The sequence below is a fragment of the Strix uralensis genome, chromosome 3 (genome assembly GCF_047716275.1).
Source record: "Strix uralensis isolate ZFMK-TIS-50842 chromosome 3, bStrUra1, whole genome shotgun sequence".
Taxonomy (NCBI): domain Eukaryota; kingdom Metazoa; phylum Chordata; class Aves; order Strigiformes; family Strigidae; genus Strix; species Strix uralensis.
This window is the reverse complement of record NC_133974.1, coordinates 60,978,398-61,002,337: the sequence shown is the minus strand read 5'-3', so window position 1 is coordinate 61,002,337 and position 23,940 is coordinate 60,978,398. Positions and strand designations below refer to the sequence as shown.

Below are 23,940 nucleotides of genomic sequence, written 5' to 3'. Positions count from 1 at the left end.
CACAGATACTAACAGCACATACTGGTGGCATGAGGAGTGTGCTCATGCCTACCCTACTGCTGTTGCTTCTCTTCAGAAAGATTTACAACCTCCACCATGAGATCTGAAAGCTCAGAGAAGGCACTGGCTCTGACAATAATTAATAGTTAAGGAATTATTTTTTTTGCTTTAAATATGAGCATATCTAATTTTTATGACCATTTTCCTTGCTGTCATTTGTGGCCTTTAAAGCCAAAATTTCAGGAGTTCTATGTAAGCAGCCTAGAAGCCTTGGTTATAGAATTCCCTTGTTTTACATGGCTCATCCCTCTGTTTCCTCTGTTTGAGAGCTGAAAGGTCTGTTCCTATTCCTTTATGAATCAATATATGGATTCACCAGATCTACAAATGTTGTAAAATCAGAGTCACTGGAGAATCCCAGAGGATTAATAATTTAAATAAAAACAATCAGGACTGGGTTGGTGTTTTACAGTTAAGAAATGTCTTTTTCCCATATCATTTACAGTCAAAAATGTCTTTTCCTGATATTGTTTTTCCTTCTGTGCATAAATAATTCCTCCAGCACCAGTAGAGCTATGTTAATTTATATCCACAGAGGACTTGGTCTCAAAAGTCTAATTTAGATTACAACACTGAAGTGCAGGGACTTGCCATTTTTATTTGTATGTAAAGTACCAGACACTCAAGTAGTGGTGTGCCATTAAATAATTTCTAGAAAATAAATTGCCATTTGGAAGGTTTGCTCTTGGGTGAAATTATATCTTTTTGTATGACTTAAGACAGATGCAATGAGTTAATTTGAATAGCTCCTCTTCACTTCCCTAATTTTGTTCTCTCTCCTATCTCCTGTCTCTCCTCTGCTGAGCATGCCTTCTTCACTAGGTCTGACTGAAACAAATACATCCTTGGATGGTAGCTCATGTAATTCATTGCAATGTTCTCTCTGTTCTGAAGGGCCTTGGTAAAAAACGAGGTAGTAGGGCATAAAAGTGGTCGGTGTCAGCTATAGCTCCTGAGGCAGCTAAAAGTTGGATGATAAGAAGACTGTTTTAAGCCATCAAAGCTCCCTTTTTCTCAGCCGTAAGTTTTTTGTTACACAGCACAGAATTTCACCCTAGGGTTTTTGACTGAATAGTGATGGATTTGACAACAGTCTCACCTGCACACTGGACATGTAACCATTAATGGGGCACTTCATTTCAGAGGAACCATGCAATTAAAATAGCTGATGTGCTGCTACTTTTCAAGTCTCATGTTAGTAGTTTCATAAAGTCTGCGCTCTGTTTTTGGTGGTCAGTTTTCTCCTCATCATTAATTGCTGGATTATTTGCCTTACTGGTACCTGAGGCATGCTTCTGTGTATCCCTGGTCCAGGTCTGATGCTGCCATTCTTGCACATTAATCTTTCCTTATGACAAAATTAATTTGGAGTCATCAGGACAGCCATGTACATATGGAAATGTTGCTAAACATGAGAGGGGTCTGCCCTGTTTGCAAACAGCAAAGAAGAGATGATCCTTGCTGAAAGAGCTTGCCATCTGAAAAAAAAAAAAAATCTGCAGAAAAAAACTGTATCAAGGTTAAGGCTGGTGTTATAGTTGATGTAACTCAAATGGAAAGCTTACGTGGCCTGTAAAGACATTATGGGCATTGGGGGAAGGTATGAACTGATCCTATTGCTTACTAGTATTTGACTCTTTGCCTGTCATTTAATCTCAATATTCATTAATGCTTACCTGCCTTACAGTCCAGTGGAATACAGTGTACTGCATTCTGCTTTCTCTTTTGTGTTAAGTCAGGTCCCTGCGGTGTCTCAGATAACACTGTGAGCCAGTTGGTAATTATTGTCATGGTGACCAGACTATACGGTGAACCCTCACAAAAGGCAACTCTTTGTCTTGAGGAATCAGTTTTACGTTTTCTCTGAGGTTTTAATATATTGGGGTTCAGATAAATACACATCTGCAAGGACACCGCATTTTGATGCTTTTTGATGATGAAGTCAGTTGCTGGAGACAGGATTCTTTCAATATACGTACAGAGATGAAAACAGTTTTCTTTATTAGCAGACTGTATTTAAATCAATTCATCTTTGCACCCTTGACCATAACTTAGCGGAATTTCTCTGACTTCAGATCTCTGCTTCATTTAGAAAGTTTCCAGCATTCTGTATGCAAAATGTGTATATTTTATAAATATATAAATATTTGTGTGTGTCTGTGTCTATGTTGTCAACACAAATTAACTAAGGCAAGCTTGATTTTTTTTTTTCTTCACATTTTTCAGGTTAGTATTGGCTATACAAGAGGACTGTATAAGGGTAATATGAAAAGAGATGAGAACAAAAGACAACTGCTAGCTAGAAGGATCCTGGGGAGGTATTTAATACTACTACAGCTGTCTGTAGCTTCAGTTTCTAGGCAGCTGGAGGGCTTCTCACACCTGGGGACTTGCCTTGCCCAATCACTGAAAATAAGAGTGGGATATTTGGATTAAATGAAATTCCACTAGGAAATGGTGTGATGGTAAAGATCTCTTGCATGGATATTTACAGTTATTGTATCACCTACAGGCCCATGTGGAGGGAGGGTTTTGGGGTATTTGAGCCCTGCAGAAACACGCAGTGAGTGGCAGTCCCAGAAGACATCCTTATGCTCTAAATAGATGGAGAACACATGGCAGAGGGAACAGAGAGCAGATGACTTGCCTGCAGTCACTCAGCAGGTTAGTGGCTAGGTTTCTTGGCTAGCAGACCTGTTTTGTCCTGAACTAAATCTCTGGACAGAAATTTTTCTCTGCAGTTTTTGGGGAGAAAAATAGACTAAGATCCCAGACACAAAGTTTGTCAAACCACCAGCCTATAAACTGCATTTACAACAACTATAGTATTTTTGAAGTCAACAGTTTGTCATTCAGGTTGAATTAATGATGTCCTTGGAAGGATGCACTTGTCACAAGGTTGAAATGTGTCCCTATACATCTACATCAAAGCCTAGTAAGAAGTTCTGTGTTAGAATAGCCTTGTGAAATGCTATTAGGCATTATTTTTGCAAAATTATTCTGAATTAGTTGGAGATCATCACCAGACAGCTCTTTCTTGAATGATGCCCACTTTTGGACTGATAGTAGAAATAAATTTTCCACCTTACTTTCCTGGAGGCCCCTCCTCTTCCTCTCTTTATGGTGGAAAGATGAAATATAGGCAGGTAAGAAGAAATCCTGGAGCAAGTGACTACTGTACTCAATTCTCCCCTGGAGTAAAATCCTCAAGAGACCCTTTTGTGACAATGCATGTTACAACTGTTTCCCTGGCTCAGAACGTTAAGTTCCACCATGGCCATGAGAGAGCTGAAGTCAGAGAACTACCTGAAGTGAAGGATTTTGGTCAGGAATGAAATAAATGTTTTTAAAAAGGTAATTTTAAAAGGAAATATTTGAGATGGGCAAAAAATGTTTTTAACACAGGGTAAAGTCTAGTCTCCTGTACTGCTGCTTTAAATCTTTAAATGACTTTGCAGCCATTGATGATGTGCATCAGTGACAAAGCTTGTGGCTCCATTCCTGCCCCTATGCATTATCTGTTAAAATCTAGTCAGTTGTTGAGGAACTGTATTGGGGTTTGACCAGCCTCTTGATTTTACGCCCCTGTAACGCTACTATGTTCAGTAACGTAACATCTGTCTATACTGGAAACCCACTATGGACCTTTGGTTTTGCTTTGCCTTCCACTTAGGGCTGTGACCTAATAATTACCAAGTGACAGCAGGAAGATACTGGTTGATTTTATTAAATGACCATGTGATAAATTTCTAACAAACAATAAATAGATAATTAAACCTTTTTGTCTATAAGAAGAAAAGCATCACTGATCCTGACGTCTTTACTTGAACCCTACTTTTACCACTAGCAAGACAAAAGTAGCCATCAGGAGCAAGAGATGTGCAAGACTCTGGAAGAAAACAGAGTATATTAATGAAATGTACTCAGCAGAGAGCCTATTACGGTATCTGTCCTCTCTCCTGTGCCACTGCAGAGCTAAAAGTGATTGATAATAACCTTGTAGTTACTTACAATTTGCCTACAATTTTATAGTTGCAGTCATGGCATTGATCTACAGTTAAATGAGATAATTCCTGTGTGCTATCTTGCCAGTCTGCCAAGAGCAATGTACCAATTGTACCTGTAAAGTCACAAAAAATGAATACCTGCTTGAATCCAGGGCTTAATATAGAAGTTTTAGATAGCTACATTATGAAATTGCTATAAAGAATATTCTTAAGTTTGTAAGAGATATGTGATGAGGACTACTTAAACCTAGAAATTTCTATCAGTAATACTGCTTTTATCATCAGAGTGTTTTATAGACTCTGCTTTCTTCTTCACACTATATGAATGTTGAAAACCATTTTTTCTGGAAAAAAATAAAAGGAAACTTTGTAACTGCAGTCTTACTAATATTAAGTTCTAATGTTTATGCAACATTTACTAAATTAATCTGCAAAAGTGGTAGACTACTACTGAAATAAAGTGGTTTAAAATACTAAATCTTTTTAAAAAAATCTCAAACATATATAAGACAGATCAAAATTCAAGCTCTTAGAAATTTTACCTGGAAAAATCCAGTGAAATCCTACTTTGGACTAGAAACCAGGTGGTTCAGTGAACAGATTTGTGTGATTCAAAGATATGTGTGAAGCTTTCAAAATATGTGTAAATCTTTCACCCAATTTCTTCTCAAATATCTTCTTTCACCCAACACCCCAAACTTAAAATGAAACTTTTGTGTCACAAAACCACATAGACCACCCCCTGCAAAGATGTGCTGAAACCAGAGCATGGTGAAACTCACCGGCTTCAAAAAGCTCTACACTGCAAGTGGGGCTTCTTACTCCTCCCTGGGTCTAGCTCTCACTTGCATTGAGACTTCTTTTTGCTATGCCAATGTAAAATGGGGCCTCAAAAGGGAGCCAATTACCGTCACAGAAGGATATGTTTCCCTTGTTGCTAACATGCTGGTTATAGAGGTGGCCAAATGGGCTAGGAGGAGTCAGAAGTTGTTGACCCGATAAATTCTGGCTCTGAAAGAGGCATCAGGGGCATCCTCAGGTTGCCTATGACACAGCTTTTTAATTTACATCATTTTGTTTCCATGATTTCAGTCAAGAATGCAGGATTTGAGAGTGTATGTCTTAGGAAATGAGTAGTGCTGAAGGGAAGGTTTCTGTTGGCAAGCAGGGTTGTGTCATCCACAGACTTGTGCTACCTCACAGATGCTCTCTGATGATCCATGTGAAATTAATGAGAGATTTTAGTCCATCTCCAGGTAGATTAGAGAATTTTCTTCCAAGAGCCACTGTCACATGCAGTGTCACCTGCTGTTGATCTTATTAGTTATCCAAGAAGCTGAAATAAGTGTTGGAGGGTGAGGCCAACCTGAGCTCTGCATTATTTATGTAAGATTTCAAATGTCACCAGGTACCCAGAAAACATAGATGGATTTGATAGTTTTGAAGTTTTCTACACCAAAGTAAATAAAAGACTATTAAACCACAGAATTAATGATAACAAGCTGTACTTTCTTCTTTTATTCTTGTCAGCCTTCTCATAAATCCACAAAGAAACAAATAAATAAATGATGCCAAGTTATTTTCTCTATTTATTATTTGAATTTTGGTAGCACCTGCAATATGTTAAACACTGACCTCATCTGTGGAAAAATATAGTTCCTTCCCTGAATACTTTTCGGTTTAAGACATACAGGTTTTGTGTATATGATAGATTATTTGGCTACCTTCTATCAATTCCTTAGTGCCAAAAATATGCTTTACTGTAGAAAACTGAGTCCAAGGTGCCGATCTTGCCAACTGTTAGGCATGTACAATACCACGGTGAGATTTTCCATTTGCCAAATGGGATTGTTCACCGTGGTAAACTTAAGTATGTGTGAATGTGTTGGCAGGGTCAAAGCCTCTAAGGCTTTGCTCCTGTAAACAATTAGGAATGAGCATAGCTGTACTCACACAAGGATGCACACTGATTTTAATAGACTAATTTACTCCAGCTGATTAGATATTTTTCTTGCATTAATCTGTTTCTCACTGGGTCAAGAAGACAACAATAGCCAAAATCAGCCAAATGTTTTTGAGCTGCTTTTTTTTTTTTTTTTTTTTTTGTGCTGCTTTCATTAAACTCTCAGCAAGCTGTTTTTCAACCAGTTTGAAACAAGTAACGGCCACCTTATCTTTCTGTGACTTGTCTGGGGTTATTTCAGGTTTGCCATTTTGTTTCAGCTCAGACAATTTCACTTCTGCCACATGCCTCTTTGTTTGCATGATCTACAGCAGTCCTGATCTGCTCATGGGAGCTGGCCGAAGGCACAGCTGGGAGAGAGCCCAGACTCTCCGGTGCTGGAACATTTTTGCATCTGCTCAATGCCATGCCCCTCCACAGCACCATACTTCCACAATCTGTATTTTTGGTGAAAGACAGAGAAGAGAGCAGCTCTGGAGAGAGAAATGTCTTCTCACAGCTGGCTGTGGTGAGTCTTTCTTCCCCAAGCCCCGCGTTTCTGGATGGATGCGCCGGGCAGTTTCCTGAGGCAGCACCAACTAACTCCCGCCACTTCAGCCAAGAGCCCAGACTCCTATTCTCCTGCCTTGTCACCATTTTGGAAACCAGATGAAGTAAAGGAAGGGAGGATAGAGATCTGCAGTCATTTCAGCTGAGGAAAAAAAGTCCTGCTGCTGCCAACACTGCCAGTTTGATCAGACACACTCTCCTTTTGAGTTCTGGAGCCGAAGCATGAGAGCTGAGTTGGTAGGTCTGGGAGACCAGCCTGAGATGTTGCTTACAACTCCTCTGAGATGTGGGCCATTAAAACTTTACTAATAATCTGATGTGTGACACAGACTGTTGAGGGAAGATTAGTCTGCATGTTTGAACTATTTGCTGTTGGTAAGAGTGAGAAAGTCGTCTTTCTTGTGCAGGTGATAAGACTACAAATATTACCTCTCAAGACTGGCACAAGATTGATGTCATAATAATGTCTTTTAAAACCTTCTGTGAGCTTGCTTGGGGTCATCTCAATTTCCATCTCATGAAAAGAAAGTATCGACAGCAGAAAAAAAGAACCAGCTGACCATGTGAATGTTGAGCACGAAGCCTCAGGAGAAGACAGCATTATATTTTTAAAGGCTGGCTGCTGAACTGAAAAGCAAATGAACAATTAAGCTTTGTTCAAAGACTGAATGAGATAAAATTTTAGGCTGCAGAAATAAAACCTTTTCTAAATTCCAAGGTAATTCAGTGGACTGCAGAAACCAAAGCAGTCCTCTGTGACCAAGCTCACGAGAGTTACACAGCCCTTTGTCCTCAGAGCAAACTGAAAAGCACTTTCTTGTCAATAGTTTGAAGCATTGTCCTCCAAACAATTATTTATTTGCTCAGAGAATCTTCTATCTGGTGTATATCTGTGGTCACTGTGGCAAAGCCCTCTGAAGATGTATGTGTTTGCCCTGACAGCTCAGAATTTAACTGCTGTGTCTGTGCCTAGACACGGGACACATCAGGACTATCCATGCCAACAGCTGTTTAATGAATTGATCAGCTGCATCAGTGCTTAAAAACCTACCAGTGTGGATGTCTTCTTGGGCTTTGTAAACATAGTATGGAATTATTGACTTCATTGTTTTGGTTAGTAAATGCAAATACTTATCATTTAGAATGTTTTCTGAACATAGGGTCTTCCAGAAAAATATTAAAGAAATGGTTTAAAAGGCCTGGTTTAGTACCTTGAGACTATATGCAAAGTTCAGACAATATTTGATGAAGTTGGACATATTCTGAACACAAACGAATATGAAGTGGGGAGAAGCAACATCCACTTTCAGGGCTGCGTAATCATTAGTGTCATCTGCAGAATGGTGGAACTAACAACCAAGGTTTTATTGGGGTATCATTAGTTTTTAAGAGAAATGCATACTTAAAATGGCTGAAACGTCATGCTCTCCTTTTAAGCTACTGCACTCAATGAACAGATGTGAGATAAAACCTTCAGTGAGATTAATGAAATCCCTTATTTTTATGAATATAATGAAATTCTCTTATTTTTAACCCGAGCAAACCAACTGTTATTATAGCTGAAGTATCATTCTATAATGGAGAAATTGTCCCATATCAGAAAGAGACAAGCAGAGAAAGGAGACCTATTCGTCATGCATGCTGTCTGACTGAGAATAAAATCCACCCTAAAGGCCTAAAAATTACCTAAATATTTAAATACCTTAAAAGATTTTATCACAGACATTTCTGTGTCCAACAAAAATAAACCACAGGTGTTGGCTCCTGTAAAAGCATGATTCTCTTAATTATACTTGCAAAGCATCAATATTTACTTAATGGACTATTCACATCCAATCTACCGAAGCTGTGGCAAGAACATTTTCACTGATAGGTGGACTACAAAGAATCTGTCTGCTCAAGACAGGTGAGTGGGAACATGGCTGTGCATGTAAAACAGGCAGTGGCAACCAGTTTGCTGAAATCTGTTTGTTTTGAACACAGTTTTGTCAGCTTCATCATCAGTGCCAGGAGAGCTCACCAGGAGACAAGTTGTATCCTGATAATGCCATGCACTGAGAACATAAGCAAGAGATTGCCCCAGGGACTGAGAATGAAAGAGATCTTTTGGTCCTTCCTGTAAGCTTGAAGACCAATATTCCCCAAGGACAGTGTAAGAACATTAACAAGATCATCAAATACAGCTCATATATTCACCATGTGATTCACCCAAACCTTTTGTCTCAACTGGAAGTACTTGCCTGCCCTGTATGATATATCCAAAAGATCAGAGGAATGAAGACATATTGTTTATACCTTCAAGTTTGTCTTAACTTCCTTGATGGTGTGTAGGAGCTGACCTGTTTCAACTGACCAGTCAGGGGTACCCTCTCACCACTGGGCATGTTATTTTGAGCCAGGTAGTCTTGAAAAATCAAGCGATGCAGGCTGAAGAGCTCAAAGCTCAAAGCTAGAGCTCAAAATTTCTCAGAGGGTTTCTTACCTGCTTGTGAAGGATTGTGCCGTTACTGATCCTCTCCAAACTCCTGCAGAGAGGGTTTGAACTAAGATTCAGCAGCAGCAGTACCCATGAAGGCCCAAGGTAGCGTTGCCCAACATTCATGATAGGATGCTTCCACACCCCAGTTCTGATAGCTCCTCTAAGAGCTTAAAACATAGGTCTCTGAGCCTCTTCAGGAACAATAATACAATGGCTAAAAAATGACAACACAGCACATCTCTTTAGCCAGTCCACCTGAGTTGTTGGCATGTGTCCTCAGAGACCAGCCGAAGAGAACCTTGTTTGCTCTGAGATCCCGTGCTGGCAGTCCCTCGCAGTGAACACAGCCTTCGCTTTTCACCGTGAGCTGCGGGAGGGAGTGTGGCATATCTAACAAGACTCCATGCTGTTTACTGATCATAGAATGCAAATATGCAGAATTTGCAAGGAATGGAGGGAGGACAAGGTGGTAAACAGTTTGGAGGTCTGTTTTCTGTTTCCTTTCTGAAATACTAAATTCCAAACATGGAATAGCATGTGCATTTGGTTTACACGAGAGTACTCATGTTCACAAAGATATGTGATTTATTTCCCATTGAAATAACTTTGAGGAATCGTGTAAAAGAAAAAGCTTCTCTTTCCTAGGTGACTTCCTCTTTCTTCTCTCCCATGTGTGGCTTTTCAATTGTTTTATGTGTTTTGTAGTTGTGAAACAAATTTAGATTTAGATTGTGCTTAATCCATTGTCATCTGATTTAGCTCCAGTTTCAGTGTGAAAGCCAGTATAATTTTAGGAGGCAATACTGGGAGAATTTTAGTTTACCTGTATTTTACTTTAGCTATAACTTAAGCCATAGTTTTGCAGCACAGAAGGTGGGTACGTTTTTATGCTCATCTTTTTAATAGTATCCTAAATAAACAGAATACATTGAAAATGAGTAACTACTGTCTCCAGAGTAGTTCCTTTAGGAGCAACAGAAATGAGTGTCAAGGATACCTTCACAGTCACTGCAAGGGAAGAAAACACATAATTGCCATGTAACCACAAGGAAGAAGATATAGGAGGCAAAGCACAGTGGTGCCGTGTTGGAAGAAGCCTGTGGTATGGCATATCCATCTGTGTCTTATGAATTAACCCATTATGCATGAATATGAACATGTGTGTTACAGGCCTTGACTTCCACAGTAAAATGACTGAATATGAACCTTCTTCTGATATTCAATATTTCTTAGTGTACGAGTGAAGTACCACCATCACAGTTTTCCATGCCCCTTACTAGGGTGACAGGTGTTTTTCTGCAAGCCAAATTTTAACACTGATCCAAGAAATAATAGGTTGGGATTTGTACAGATCCTTTCTTCACACCTGTCTCTTTTTGAATGGGCTTAAAAGGCCTTATAAATGCCACAGCGGCATAGCTCTGAAGACCGCTGAGTGCCAAGTCTATCCTACAAACCCAACTCTCTGGAAAGAACCTAGAAATGGAGTGGGTTCAGTCTGGCTGCTGACCAGGGCCTGCCATTTGCCATGGACACAACCCAGGGAGAGCTCTCAGACCTCTGGTAGCTCCAGCCAGATCCAGTGCTCGGGAGGGAGGGTGATTCAGCGACGGGGGTGGGAGGCAGAAGTGGGCACAGAGAGCAAACATTCCTGCAAGCCTTTCCTCTTCTTACTTTTTGTTCCCCACAATGAACTGAAGAAATTTGAAATCTAAAATGTCAACAGACAGAAACAGGCCAAAAAGTTCCTTTGTAATAGTTTTGATAAGTACTTGTAATTAGAAGTGAATCTTTTCTGGAGGGTAGACACTTCCCAATTGCCAGAAGTTAGAGAATTCAAACGTCCTTCCTGATGCAGAAGAATCCAGCTCCTCGCCAGGGCATTTTTCAGTATTGACAACAAACCGAAACCCCCTGTGACTTGGCCAGGTTTGCTAATCACTGGTGTGCAGTTTAACACAGCTGCAAGTGAATTCAGTGTCAGAGAATAAAGAAAAAAGAGGGAAGCGAAAAATGGGGCAGAATAGTTTCTTTATGCCAAAACAGACTGGCTTCTAGTAGGTAAGCTGAAATATTTATATACTCATACCTCTGTGTACATTTATATGTGTATACGTGTGAGAGAAGGCAAAATTCTTGAAGGGATACAAATGTTGCAGAAATACCTGTTAGAATAAGAATGCATTTATTAATAAAATAACCCATTTTCCTTTTGGTCCTGCTGTTACATTCCCCACTGTGGCCTGGAAACCAGGTGATTTTGAAAAATAAGAAGCCTGATGCTGAATTCAGCCATGACTGAGTAAATCCAGAATAATTCTTCCAAACTGCGGGGAGTGACTCCAGATTTACACCTGGTTTTTGAGATCCGAATCTGGTCTGAAATATTTAATTCCTACCAACGTGGTGTCCTGCTGCTTTCCTAAGGCTGCTGTCTGCCACACACAGTGTTTTCTGTCATGCAGTAAGAGGAAGCACAGTGTGAGCTCTGCAGCTGGACTTGTAGACTCATGCTAGGAGGGGCAACACAGCAGTAAGAACTTGGAAACAATTTATTTTAAAAATCTTTCTCCCCTTCTCCTCCTCCTCCCCACTCTCCGCAGGGCCACAATTAGAGGAAATGGGGCAGGATACATTCAGACCAAGGGGAGCCAGAACAAGGCTGGAAGTGGATCAGGAGTTCAAGGGGAGACTGGACAAATACTTGGAACAGAGACCCTCTGAGAGTTACTAACAGACAAACCACGTCAAACTCAGGAAATTCCCTGAGCTGAAAATAGTAAGAGGCTGAGAGTGTATTTGGAGGTAGCAGATCGCCTCACTCTGTCCTTACTCTTCCTTGGTGTCTGCTTAGGGCAACGGAAGAAAAAGCACTGACTGAGATGCATTTTGACCTGAACTAGTATGACTGTTATTTCATTTTTTAGGGGCAGAGAAGATCTGAGGACTGAGGGAGAGACAGCCGGGGGAATGGTGCAGTGAGGAGTGATTTGTTTGAGGTTCTCTGTCAGGAGTTACAGGAAATTTTGTTCTTTTCATTTGATTTCAATTCAAATTTTCCCCACACTAAACTGCACTTATGTTTGCATCAGCTTCAGCATTCAGATTTCATTCTGTTGAGTAGATTCCATCTGCAGTTTGGCAAACCTGCAGATAATTAGCTTTCCCTTGTAATTAAATTTCCAGTTAATGTCCCATTAAGATAAATGAGAAGAATTCGCATCTTCTGCTTAAGTGGTGATTTCACAAAATGTAACATTTCATAGTCTTTGAACAAACAAGCACTTCCATTTGCCGAGGTGAGATGTATTTGTAATACAGAAGCAGGTCTTAATAATTTACATTTCAGATTTACACTTTTTTTCTCCTAAGAACTTCAGTGCTTAGTGGGCAAGTAGCCCAGGAGAAGAGCAAAGCTTGCCTTGGGGTTAAGGCATCGAACTCTCCATCAAACAATGGGGTCCTCTTCTTGCTTCCTTTCACGGTTGCCTTCTCAGGCTGTGAATGCCATGGAAACCAGGATTTTCACAGGTGGCTGCTAACTGTGTTTCATTGCCCAATATGAGACAGCCCAGGCCTAATTTCTGTAGCTGAGCGCCTGCATGTGTGGCTGCAATCCCGGGGCAGGGCAGGCAAGCAGCGCTGCTGGCAGCAAAGGCAGGGTGGTGAAGAGGCAGGGTCCATGGAAAGGTGACAGCTGGGGACACCTCACTGGTTCCTACCCACTCTTTGAAGCTATGTGGGAAACAGCACATTTCAATTTGCCAGCATAGAAAATGCAGAAAACAATACTTACCTTCCACTGCACAGTACATTGAATAAAGAAAATGCTGTTTAAGACTAAGTACTCAGAAGAAAACAGGCCTTAAGATAAAGACGTATCTGCAAAAATAAATGTAATGCTAACATATACATGTCAGATGTATATGAAAAAGCTGTTCTCTGCTCTGAGGCTCCGGGGATCAAGCGCTCCCCCCTTTATGTATTTAGCAGTGAGAGGAGAGGGAGCTGGGAGGGCATTATGCAGTTCTGTATTTTGTATTTGAACTATTGCTAAAAAAATTTAAAAATATCCTTTTGATTTGTAACACTAATAGCTGAAGGTGTAAGCCTGGTGATTTTGTGCTGGCCAATACAGGCATTGTTTTGTCTCGGGCCCCTCAAGGGTGCCCAACATAATTTTCTGTTCTCTTTTGCTTGTACACACACAGAGCAGGAGAAAAATGTCTGGGAAAAGAGGCTGACAGCTCTAGTTACCCATTGACATAAAAGACCCTTTGGTAGCAAAGCTTCATTTTAAAGTCTCTTGAGACATACTCTGTACTATTCTGGGACAGATTTTGGAAAAGAAAAATATCTCATTCAACAATAAATGATTAAATGAGTACTGTGAGCAGTGAATGAGTACATGAAAGTCATTGGATTAAGAACAAAAAGCTTGGGGCTCTGAATTTCTGGAGCAAGCAAAGAATTTTAGTAGAATGTAATAGCAGTACACCCTTGCATGTTTTTTTATTAATAACATAATGCAACTTATTTTGTCTCAATCAGCTGTGGAAGATTTACCTGAACTGTGGGAACTGTCAGTAAAGAGTAGCAGTGTTTAATTACCTCCTTAAAGCCCTCATGAAATTTCCTTGAAAATTGCGTACCGTGCCCATACTGCAGCCCTTCTTTAAAGGTCATTCTGCTGGCTGGATCCCTTTTTTCCCCCCCATTTGCTACTCCCTCCAAATTATTAATCCTCACCCTGTTTAATTATCAGATTTTAACATTTCACCACATATCACCACCCCAAAAAAAATCATCAAATCTGATCAGAAATATTTTCTTTCTGCCTAGACACAGGTACAGCCGCAAAATTTGTTGTGTTTGTGCTTTCAAATTGGGGGGGTGGAGGGTGGGTGGAAGGGGCGGTCCAGAAGGAGATATCTGTGTCAGAGGAGAGTTTGTGGCCGAAGTTTTTCCCCCCCGTGTCAGCGCTGAAGCGCCGGCCCTTCCAGCCCCGATTTGCGCGGGAAGGCTCGGCGGGGCGGCGGCCATCCGGCGGGGGGGCAGCGCCACCTAGCGGCGCCCGACGCCCCTTCCCGGCGCCCGCCCTCCGGCCCGACCCCCTCCCGCCATCCCCGGGCGAGGTTCGTGTGTGTCCGCCCCGCGCCCCCCCCCCCCAAACACGGCGCCCGGCTCCGCGCTCGGAGAAGTGGCGTTTCCTTCGCTGTTTCTTCTTTTTTAAATTTTTTTGGCAGTATCTCGTCGGAGTGTTTGGTCAAGATGACAGAGGAACTGCGAGCGGGGAAAACGCGGAACGGTCCGCGGGTCGTTGACTTCTCCAAGGCCATTCGGTTTGATGCATTATTCACTTTTTTTTTTTTTTTTTTTTTTTTTTTTTTGTAGAAATGGATATGACTAGATCATGACTTCCTGCTCTGTTTTGGTTTTTAAATCCAAATATTCTTATTCAAGTGCTGAACGAGGATTAACTAATTCCGTCCTTACAGTTACGAAAATAGTGCTTTTTAAATACACTGTTTGAACCCCAAGAATGAGCCTACAGTGGCACCTGCCTACAATCTAGCATGACTTTATTAGATAGCCTTCCCCTTCTCAAACCTTGGGAAAACCCAGACTACTGCCAATGAAAGTCAAATTAATTGTGATATTGTAGGCACGTACATAAAGTACCTTGTAAGGGATAAACCTGCTAAGAGCTTGAACCCTGATCAAAAAACCTTAATTTGCTCAGATGTTTCATGCCCCTTTTAGGCAGAGAACTCACTAACTAATGTAATTTTGTTCCTGTCTTTGAAATGATATAACCTTGACCCCTTCTTTGGCAAAAATAGTTCATCTGTAGTTTATACTACCTTATGAGTTCTGCGGGCAAATAATAATTCTCCGAAGTGCTCCCGTCCTGTATGTTAATGAGGCTAAATGAGGATCCTCTTTATTGCCCATGGCCTTTCTGAAGCATCTTCTAACTAGCTCTTCTCCTTTTCCACACTCCAATGGACTGTGGAAAATGAAGGCTTGATATCGTGTGCTGGAATCAGTGCAATGGGGAAGACTGTTAAAATTCTTTACTACAAAATCATAGACCCTTGTCAGCACCCTTAACTGTGGGTATACTGTGCCCTTGCAAAAATTACCTTGATGTGCAAGACGAGTTGGCTTGCCAGTAGATCATGCAAGAAGGCTACCTTGGGATACAAATGACTAATAATCTAAAGGTAATTGTTTCCTTTCAAGTGGAATAGATCACTGCTGTCTGCCATAATAATGCAAATTTCCAGAGAGGTGTCAGCAGTTTCCATGTATGTATTTCCATTACTTGAATTTGTATTTCCCATCTGTTAGGTGGAAGTACCCATTCCTACTTCTAGTCATGCAGTGGATGAAATTTTATTTTGACTAACATTGGTGTAAATCTGACCGATGTAGTTACTCTAGAATGTAGTTACTCCAGAATGTAGTTACTCCAGATTATGCTCTTGCAAACTGGAAATAATTCAGATCTGTGTTTCAGGGTGGTCTAAGGCTCTGATTGTGGTAGCGCATAACCTCTATTGATACAATATGGGAATCAGAACCTGTGATTCTTCTCTGATTCGCTGCAGTTCCAAACTGCCCCTGCAGAAAGTCATGCAGATATAATGAAGGTTGGAGAAAAAATGATATAGGTAGGTTGTCATTGTGTAGGTTGCTCTGAAACTCATAAGTCTTCTCTATAAACCAGCAACTATGAATACCCTGTCTCACTTAGACTGAGATGTGTCTCTCTACCCCTCTCCCATAATTTGCTTATAGTATTCTCTGAAATATTAAAAGCTAAAGCTTCATTCAGCCTGGTTTGGGCTTCGCCATGAATACAGTGCTGTGAGACTCTGCTACAGAATCTTTTTGTAGCTTGTGGGGATACATTGTCTTTTATGTCTGGAAACAGTGAAATGTGTTTGGACTGCAAAATCATTCATCAGACTTTCTTTCTATGTATATAGCTTTTTTTCTGGTTGAAAGGTACATGCAGCAATTAAGCATTTTACAGATAAATATACCCATGCAGTATATGCCAAAGCAAAGATATATATCTAGAGCTTTGGCTTGAGTTTCTGAAGGCAGCAAAGAGTGCCACTCCAAGCTGTCTTTAAAGAGTGCAGTAAAATGTTTATGATCTGTATCTACTAGCATAGGTGACTCATAATAAATGCGCTCCAAAGGTGTAGTGCCATGTCCAGCACTGATTGCTCCAACAAATGAGTACTCCTCTTCACTAGAGTCATCTGTAATCATATAACAGCTTGACTTTCTGTCTGGAAAAGCACAGTTTTTTTCAGATTGGTTTATGCCACTACATCTCTCACAGCATTTTCAAAGACTATGACAGCTGTTGGTTTCATATTTACTCCCACATTTTTCTGTACTTTAAACAAATGTTGTTTCTCCTTCTTTACTCTGAACGTTCTAGATGCTGTTGAGGCTTTCTTTCCTTAAAAAAAGAAAAAGAAATATGAAAAGAAACCAAAACAATAATGTGTATTATGAACACATGTATTATTTTATTTTTTTGTAAACAGATTTAACAGCCTTTTTTATTTTTACTTGCTTTAAAAGCTTATCTTTCTGCTATTCTATCTCAGAGGTTACACTAGTTTTGCTGGGTGCCTCCAAAGTTGGGGGTTTTTTTAATTGTAAGAACTCCTGCACAAATTTTTTTGGCTTACTGAGTAGCTGTGACCAAATACTGCTTGTCTGAAGTATGTGTGGTATATGGACTGCCTTCAGTAGTTTTAAGTTGTATCTTGCAAAGAAATGGGAATTTCAGGAGCTGGTGCATCATGGATTACAATTTGGCTCTTGTAGAAGGGAAGATTAAATAGACCAGAAACTCTTCAGCCTGAAGAAGAGGTGGCTCAGGAAAAAGAGTAAAAACCTGAATGTAGGGAGAAAATGAATAGAGAGGGATTACAGGGGGAAAAAAAAAAAAAAAAAAAAGAAAAAAGAAAAAAACAAACACAAAACCAAACAAAACAAACAAAAACCAACAAAAAAACCCCAAAAAACCTCAAAGGAAAGACAACTGCTAATAGCCCAAATTTTTTAAGTCAGAGGAGAACACACCTTGGAGCTGTGAGCATATGCTTAAATTGCAGAGGAAATTGGCATTTTTGGAACAGGTTTTGTGCAACTGGGGCTGTAGACAGGCAAAGGGTTACTATTTGTGCAGTGCCATTTCTAAGAATAAGAACTGCTGTCAGGTTTCGCTTCTTCTGAAGCAGACAAGCAGAGGTAAACCTTGCTTGCAGAAGAGAGCTTACACACACACCCACAAATGCAGTACATTAAGCTCTTCAGGTAATCAAGGGAAATTAATTCAAACCGTTCACTCTGAAACTCAGTTTGCTACTGCAGTGCTTTCAGTTCATGCATCTTCGATAAACTGCACTTGCAGCTTCTGCAGAATGCCGAAACTCCTGTTCTTACTGAAGTGATGCATGTCCAACACTTTAGTTCTCACCTTTGCTCTCAGACCTTTTTGTATCCTGTTTGCTATAACACCTCCTATTTCCTGAGATGAACTTCACAGAGACTTAGGCTACCTTACCTTTATGGCTTTGTGCTTGTCTTCTGAGTTTTTTCTGGACAATGAGTGAACCTAGGGATGTAATGGACAATGCTTAGCCATTGGGGTAGAAGTTTTAGTTCATGCACCTGTAGCTGTTGGTTGGATTTTCCAAATGCTGAGATTTGGGTTTTCCTCATGCGTAGTCTGTTATAACAAATGACTGTAGTGCAGATTGTGGGTTCTTAATGGAATTAGTGTTTCTTCTGGCAGTAAGAGTACTGAAAACCATGGCTGATATTCTGACCTCTTTAAATTAGTGGAACAATGACCCCACATAGATGGAAACCCTGTGCTGTTAAGCCTACCTAGTATTTGAAAGACAACTATAAGACTTCACTCTTGTGTAGTTTAAAAAAGCATCTTATCTCTGCTGGTCTCTGGTATAATTGTTAATTATAGTGCTATTAAGAATGTTAAAGTGATATCAGATTTCAGCAGTGGCAGAAGTGACAGTTTTCAGATTTCAGAAGTGACATTTCTGTTTCTCTAATTCTGTTTGTTTTAAAATGTTTGAGTTTTGCATATTTTAATTTGTATGCAAGGTGCCCCAGGTAACCATTGTATCACAGTGTGTGGTTTTGCTGATGACTGATAAGATTAGCACAAATGTCAGCTGCCTTCTTCTTAATTAGGGGATCTTTCTGTTTTGATACCAAGGTTTGTTTCTAGTTACTTAGAGCAATGCAAAATAAATAATCTCAATATACTCATTCATTATATTGATTGCTAGGATTAACATGTTAAATAAGGAGCTGACTAGAAAATAAGAGAATTCATGATCAAAAAAATTTTGTTACGCCTACTATTTAAATTAAGGTTCCCTCATTACCTGAAAGCTGACTTTTAAGTGAAAGATTTCTGTGTGCTAAGTATGCCCAATAACTTGAACACAGGAAGAATCTTCCTATGAATAATAACATTTCCCTGCCCTTCCCAAGACCTTTAATTTGTGATAAACAGGTATGACTAATACTGAGGATAGGACAAGTATAGTGACAGCTTTGAAAAATCACTATTTGAGCATGTATTTTCCCTGAGCAGAAGGTGGATATTTCTCAATAACTACCTGTAAAATGTGTGTTTGTATTACTAAGCCAGGCTGGCAACAAACAGGTGGTGCATACAGGAATGTTTAGGTGCAGATGATTGAGGAAAGAACTGGACATGAAAGAAAGGCCATGCTGTGCTGGTGAAAGAAAGGCAAAGATCCTGTAACCTCAGTGAAGCTATTCCACAACACACCAGTCGATCATCATCCTAGTTTGAACAGTGCCTTTTCCATTGGGTTATTTTAATTCTCTGCAGTGAAGAACTTCTGATATTTCTATCCTCTTCGCAAAATAATTCTCAGCTGTATTGTTTTTTGTACAAATCCCTGAGATTTTTGTGAATTACATCACCACTTAAAGCTTTGCTTGACCTCAGAGGCTCTTTTGCAATCAAGGAGAGCACTAGCCAGCATTGTACAGCCTGTACTGCACAAACATGGATTGAACGCTGTAACTCAGTCAACTCCTGCAGATGCTTATTTTAGAAAATGGAGAAAACTACCGTAGATTCCTCTAACTGAAAAATGAGGATCTTCCACTTATGTTATATTGTGACCCACCCACTGAGGAAAATTGTCCATATATTTTACAGATTTCATCCTCATCTGTTCTTCTTAATATACTCTCTCAAAATCTCTATTTCAATTACCAGTGACTTTCTTGTTGCTAGCTGATATATTTTTTCAAAAGGGGCAGATTGTCATAAAATATGGGCTCGTGTTGTGCTTTCGCAAACTGTGGGTTGATTCTGAAAAGATCAGACAGTATTACTGTGTAGCTACTGTCACTTTTACCAACATGACCTTCTTTCTCTGAAGTTTTGTCATTGCTGAGAAAATCTACGTTTGATTTTGAATGGAAAATCTATACTGATTATTTTTTAAAATATATACTCTCTGGTATCATGATTGCAATTGGGCTGTACCTACATTGCAGCTACTGTATAGCTTCACTGAAGATATACTTTTTGACGCTTTTAATTGACTCTTATTTACACAGATGAAAAATATGTATTTGACTGAAAGTATTTATGTCATAAAAACCTCAGAATTTTAAAACCCCAGAATTATGGAAATGAATGTATCAAGCCTGAATTTCAAGGGATGCAAGTATTGCAGCATATAACTTACTTTCTGCAATGTAATAACACTATAATTAATTACTCCATAATTGTCTGTTCCCATCATCTAACTATACTCACTATACTATGAACACTACTGGACAAATGTAATTGAAATGTCGGACTTTATATGAATTTGTAATGTAATATTTAACAGAACTCATTAAATGAACGATCGATACAATAAAAATAGTTAATCAGAAAGAAATCTTTATCAACCAAAAGGGATACATAAATCTCCCTCCTTGTGTTTGCATGACTTCATATACCCCAAAAAAAAGAAAAGAAAGACCGGACATATGTTTTAAAAGTAATTTCTTCACCTAGAGTGCCTTCTGGTCATGTTATTTTGTGATGTACATGCCTCAAAGACAAGCATTATGGTAAATGTGACTGATGACTTTGACAAACAGGTTTGTGGTTAAAATTCAGAGAAATAACCCAAAGAATGTCACTCTTACATGTCACATCTCTGAAAGCATCCAGTTTGGAGTAACAATTTACATATAAAGTCAATGTGCTTTTCTATGTAATTTCAGAATTTCTGTGTAGACACCACCAAGAAATTGTGCTCAAATCAAGCTGCCGATGTTTCGGAATTACAAGTTAGTTGTCAAAATGATTTGGTGCATCGTGAGAATAAGAAGGACATGACTGGGAAAGCTACATTAGTGGAAACCAGTGTGATTAAAGGTCAGTTAAGCTTTATGGTTTGAGTATTAATATATCAAAGCTTAACCCCAACCCTGATAAATAATTTACATACAGGATTATCTTGCGTGATTTCACTTGGAATCTGTGGCTTAGTCAAAAGAGATGAAAAGTGAACATTTCTGTTCTTCCTCCATAAATGCTGTAAGGCAAATTCATCCAAGCTCTCAACAGCAGCATGGTATTAAACTCTGTTTGACACTGCAGCATGAATATTCAGTAGTTTTTAGGAACAGACGTGTGGAAAAGATGCACTTTCCTTTTGCTTTAGGATGATGCTTACACATCATCTGTTATAAAAAAACACTGATTCTAACAGGTTTTAAAGACTAGCAAGCAATTTACATTAAAGATATGAAGATGTCTTCCACTCACAATTTTGAATTATTTTGTTGAAAAAAATAATATTGAGCAAATTACTTGACCTATAATTGTTTTTAAAGTCACCATTTGCTTGGATTTCCCCAGCATTTTTGATAGCTGGTTAGTTTTTCTACTTATCTTTCAAGTTTTTCCTTTTTCAGAAAGGAAACATAATGAAGTTGAGAAGCTAGATGATAAGAGGACAAATCCAAAAGACTTTGCAGTTAATATAAAAAATTCAATCGATTTCATTAATCTGTCAGTCACAGGTTATATCTGAAATATGAACACATTACATTAATTACAACACTGAACATTTGGAAGACTAAAGCACAAATACTCATCCTCACAGCATTTGTTAACTGATAACTGATATCAGTATAAGAACTTCCCATAAAGTTTTTCTTTATTGCCTTGTCATTCAGTGTGTGAGACTCCTAGAAAGGACTGCCTATTTGAAACTACGCATATTGAAACTTCCAAATGCAACATAAACAACTTTTATAGTGAAGAATTACTGTGGTGTCTATTCACTAATCCTTATTGCTGTGAAAACTGATTATTTGGGACTGGTTTGTGAAAGGTATTTTGGTATCTGGCTGCTTTGAAAGATAATCCTAAATTTTTTATCTCATGGTTTTGAAAATTCTCCCTGCAGGCTCCATTTTGTCACTGTTTAATGATTTGATTAGATTTTATAGGGGTAAACGGTGGAGATTCCATATTGACAGCTACAAAGGATGGTATTCTCTGTTTAAACCCCAGAAAAAAATTAATACCGAGATGGGTTAATGTTGTACTCTTCTGTGCCAAGGCAACTACCTACAAATCACTGGAGCTTGACTTTGAAAGCTGCTGTCCATGCTACAGGGATCAGTTGGATCACTTGCATGGGTTAGTCTCTGTGGGATGAGGCAGGCATGGGGAGCAGGGGAGATGCACCTGAAGAAAACATGACCAAAGCACCCTTACTGAAGTAAGCCAGGCTTAAAGTTTATGCTGAGTACTGGCTTATTCACAAGCACAGGAGTCAGTGCTCGTGTAGGTGTTTTACTTGATGGGTTTAGACTCCTCACAGACAGGGAAAGCCACACAGGTTAAAGTCACATAATGGTTTTACAGTCAAGACTTTTCAAAGATTTTTCTGAACTCAGCTACTCAGTGTGTGCAGTGAGGAGTCATACAGTGACTTCCTGTGCCTCTTACAAGAACTGTCTAGTAGTTTCTAAACTGAGATCCCTTGGCTGAGAAAAGAAGTTTGGAGCCATCTTTACTAAGGCTTCAGCTCAATAACAGGACTGGGAGGTCCCCTAGTCTTTCCATTCTTTGTACTGGAACCATTTTCCTACTGTGAGAGTATTTGTTACCACTTGTGTTTCTTCTGTCAATGGGCACGACTGAGAAGAGTCTGGCTACATCTTCTTCACATCTTCCTATCCATTATTTATATCCAGTGACAAGATCCTCCCTGAGCTTTCTCTTTGCCAGGCTGAACAGTCCCAGCTCTCTCAGCCTCCCTTTCTATTTCAGATGCTCCAGTCCCTTGATCACCTTCATGGTCCTTTGCTGGACTCACTCCAGAATGTCCATGTCCCTCTTGTACTGGGGAGCCCAGATCCAGACCCAGCACTCCAGGTGTGCTCTCACTGCTGAGCAGAGGGGGAAGGATCTCTGCTGTCACCACCTTGCCTAATGCAGCCCCAGAGGCTGTTGGACTTCTTTGCCACAAGGACACATTGCTGGCTCATGGTCAGCTTGTCTGCAAGGACCCCCATGTTTTTCTCTGCAAAGCTGCTTTCTAGTCAGTCAGCCCCAGCCTGTACTGGTACAGGATCTTACCCCTGTACTTGGCACTGGTGAGGCCGCACCTCGATTACTGTGTTCAGTTTTGGGCCCCTCACTACAAAAAGGACATTGAATTACTCGAGCATGTCCAAAGAACGGCAACGAAACTGGTGAAGGGTCTGGAGCACAGGTCTTATGAGGAGCGGCTGAGGGAACTGGGGTTGTTTAGTCTGGAGAAGAGGAGGCTGAGGGGAGAACTCATCGCCCTCTACAGCTACCTGAAAGGAGGTTGCAGACAACTGGGGATGAGCCTCTTTAACCAAGTAACAAGCGATAGGACAAGAGGGAATGGCCTCAAGTTGCACCAGGGAAGGTTTAGACTGGATATTAGGAAGCATTTCTTTACAGAATGGGTTGTTAGGCATTGGAATGGGCTGCCCAGGGAGGTGGTGGAATCCCCATCCCTGGAGGTGTTTAAGAGTCGGGTTGACATAGTGCTGAGGGATATGGTGTAGTTGGGATCTGTCAGTGCTAGGTTAATGGTTGGACTGGATGATCTTCAAGGTCTTTTCCAACCTAGAAGATTCTGTGATTCTGTGGTATATGAGGTTATTCTTCCACAGGTGCAGGACCTTGCATTTTCCTTCACTGAACTTCATGACATTCCTCTCTGTCTAGTCCTCCAGTCTGCCCAGATCCCTCTGAATGGCAGCACAACCATCTCAGACACTCCTCCCAGTTTTGTATCATCTGCAAACTCACTGAGGGTACACTCTGTCCCATCATCGATGCCATTAATGTTTCACTGTGTCTGTAGCAGACACCTAGAACAGGATCACCCATGTTGTCTGTCCACTAAATCCTGGCTCAGAAGCTCTCAGCAGGCTCTTCACCTGTCCCTAGGCAGAGGGCTGCCTCTATTAACCATGCTACCACCAAAGTTTCTGCCTTCTCCTTCATGTTGCTTGCTAGCTCGTGCGGTTTGCGGTTCTGGACACTAGAAAACACACTTGAACTTTTTGCAGCTGTTCTTGATTTGGACCTTCTACTGAACATGTTTCAGCACTGCAGTGAAACAAGGCAATGTTGCTGACTGTCCCATCTGCCCTGGTTGGAGTCTGCCTGACTTCTCTCTACTCATTCTGAGCCAGTAGCATTAGTCTTTGTCCACCCTGCTAAACCTTATTTATATGTCCTTGATAAACCTTTTCCAGAATCTCCAAGAGCACTTGAT

General features: G+C 40.2%; 1 protein-coding gene across 2 annotated transcripts in view; it reads left to right on the top strand.

Moving 5' to 3' along the window:
• THEMIS (thymocyte selection associated) overlaps window positions 1-23,940 on the top strand; it is an 83,025-nt gene that overhangs the window by 45,893 nt on the left and 13,192 nt on the right. For both annotated transcript variants that reach the window (XM_074862462.1, XM_074862463.1), the window contains exon 5: window positions 20,387-20,540. In XM_074862462.1, the coding sequence (XP_074718563.1) occupies window positions 20,387-20,540 (154 nt within the window). The remainder of the gene's footprint in view (window positions 1-20,386; window positions 20,541-23,940) is intronic.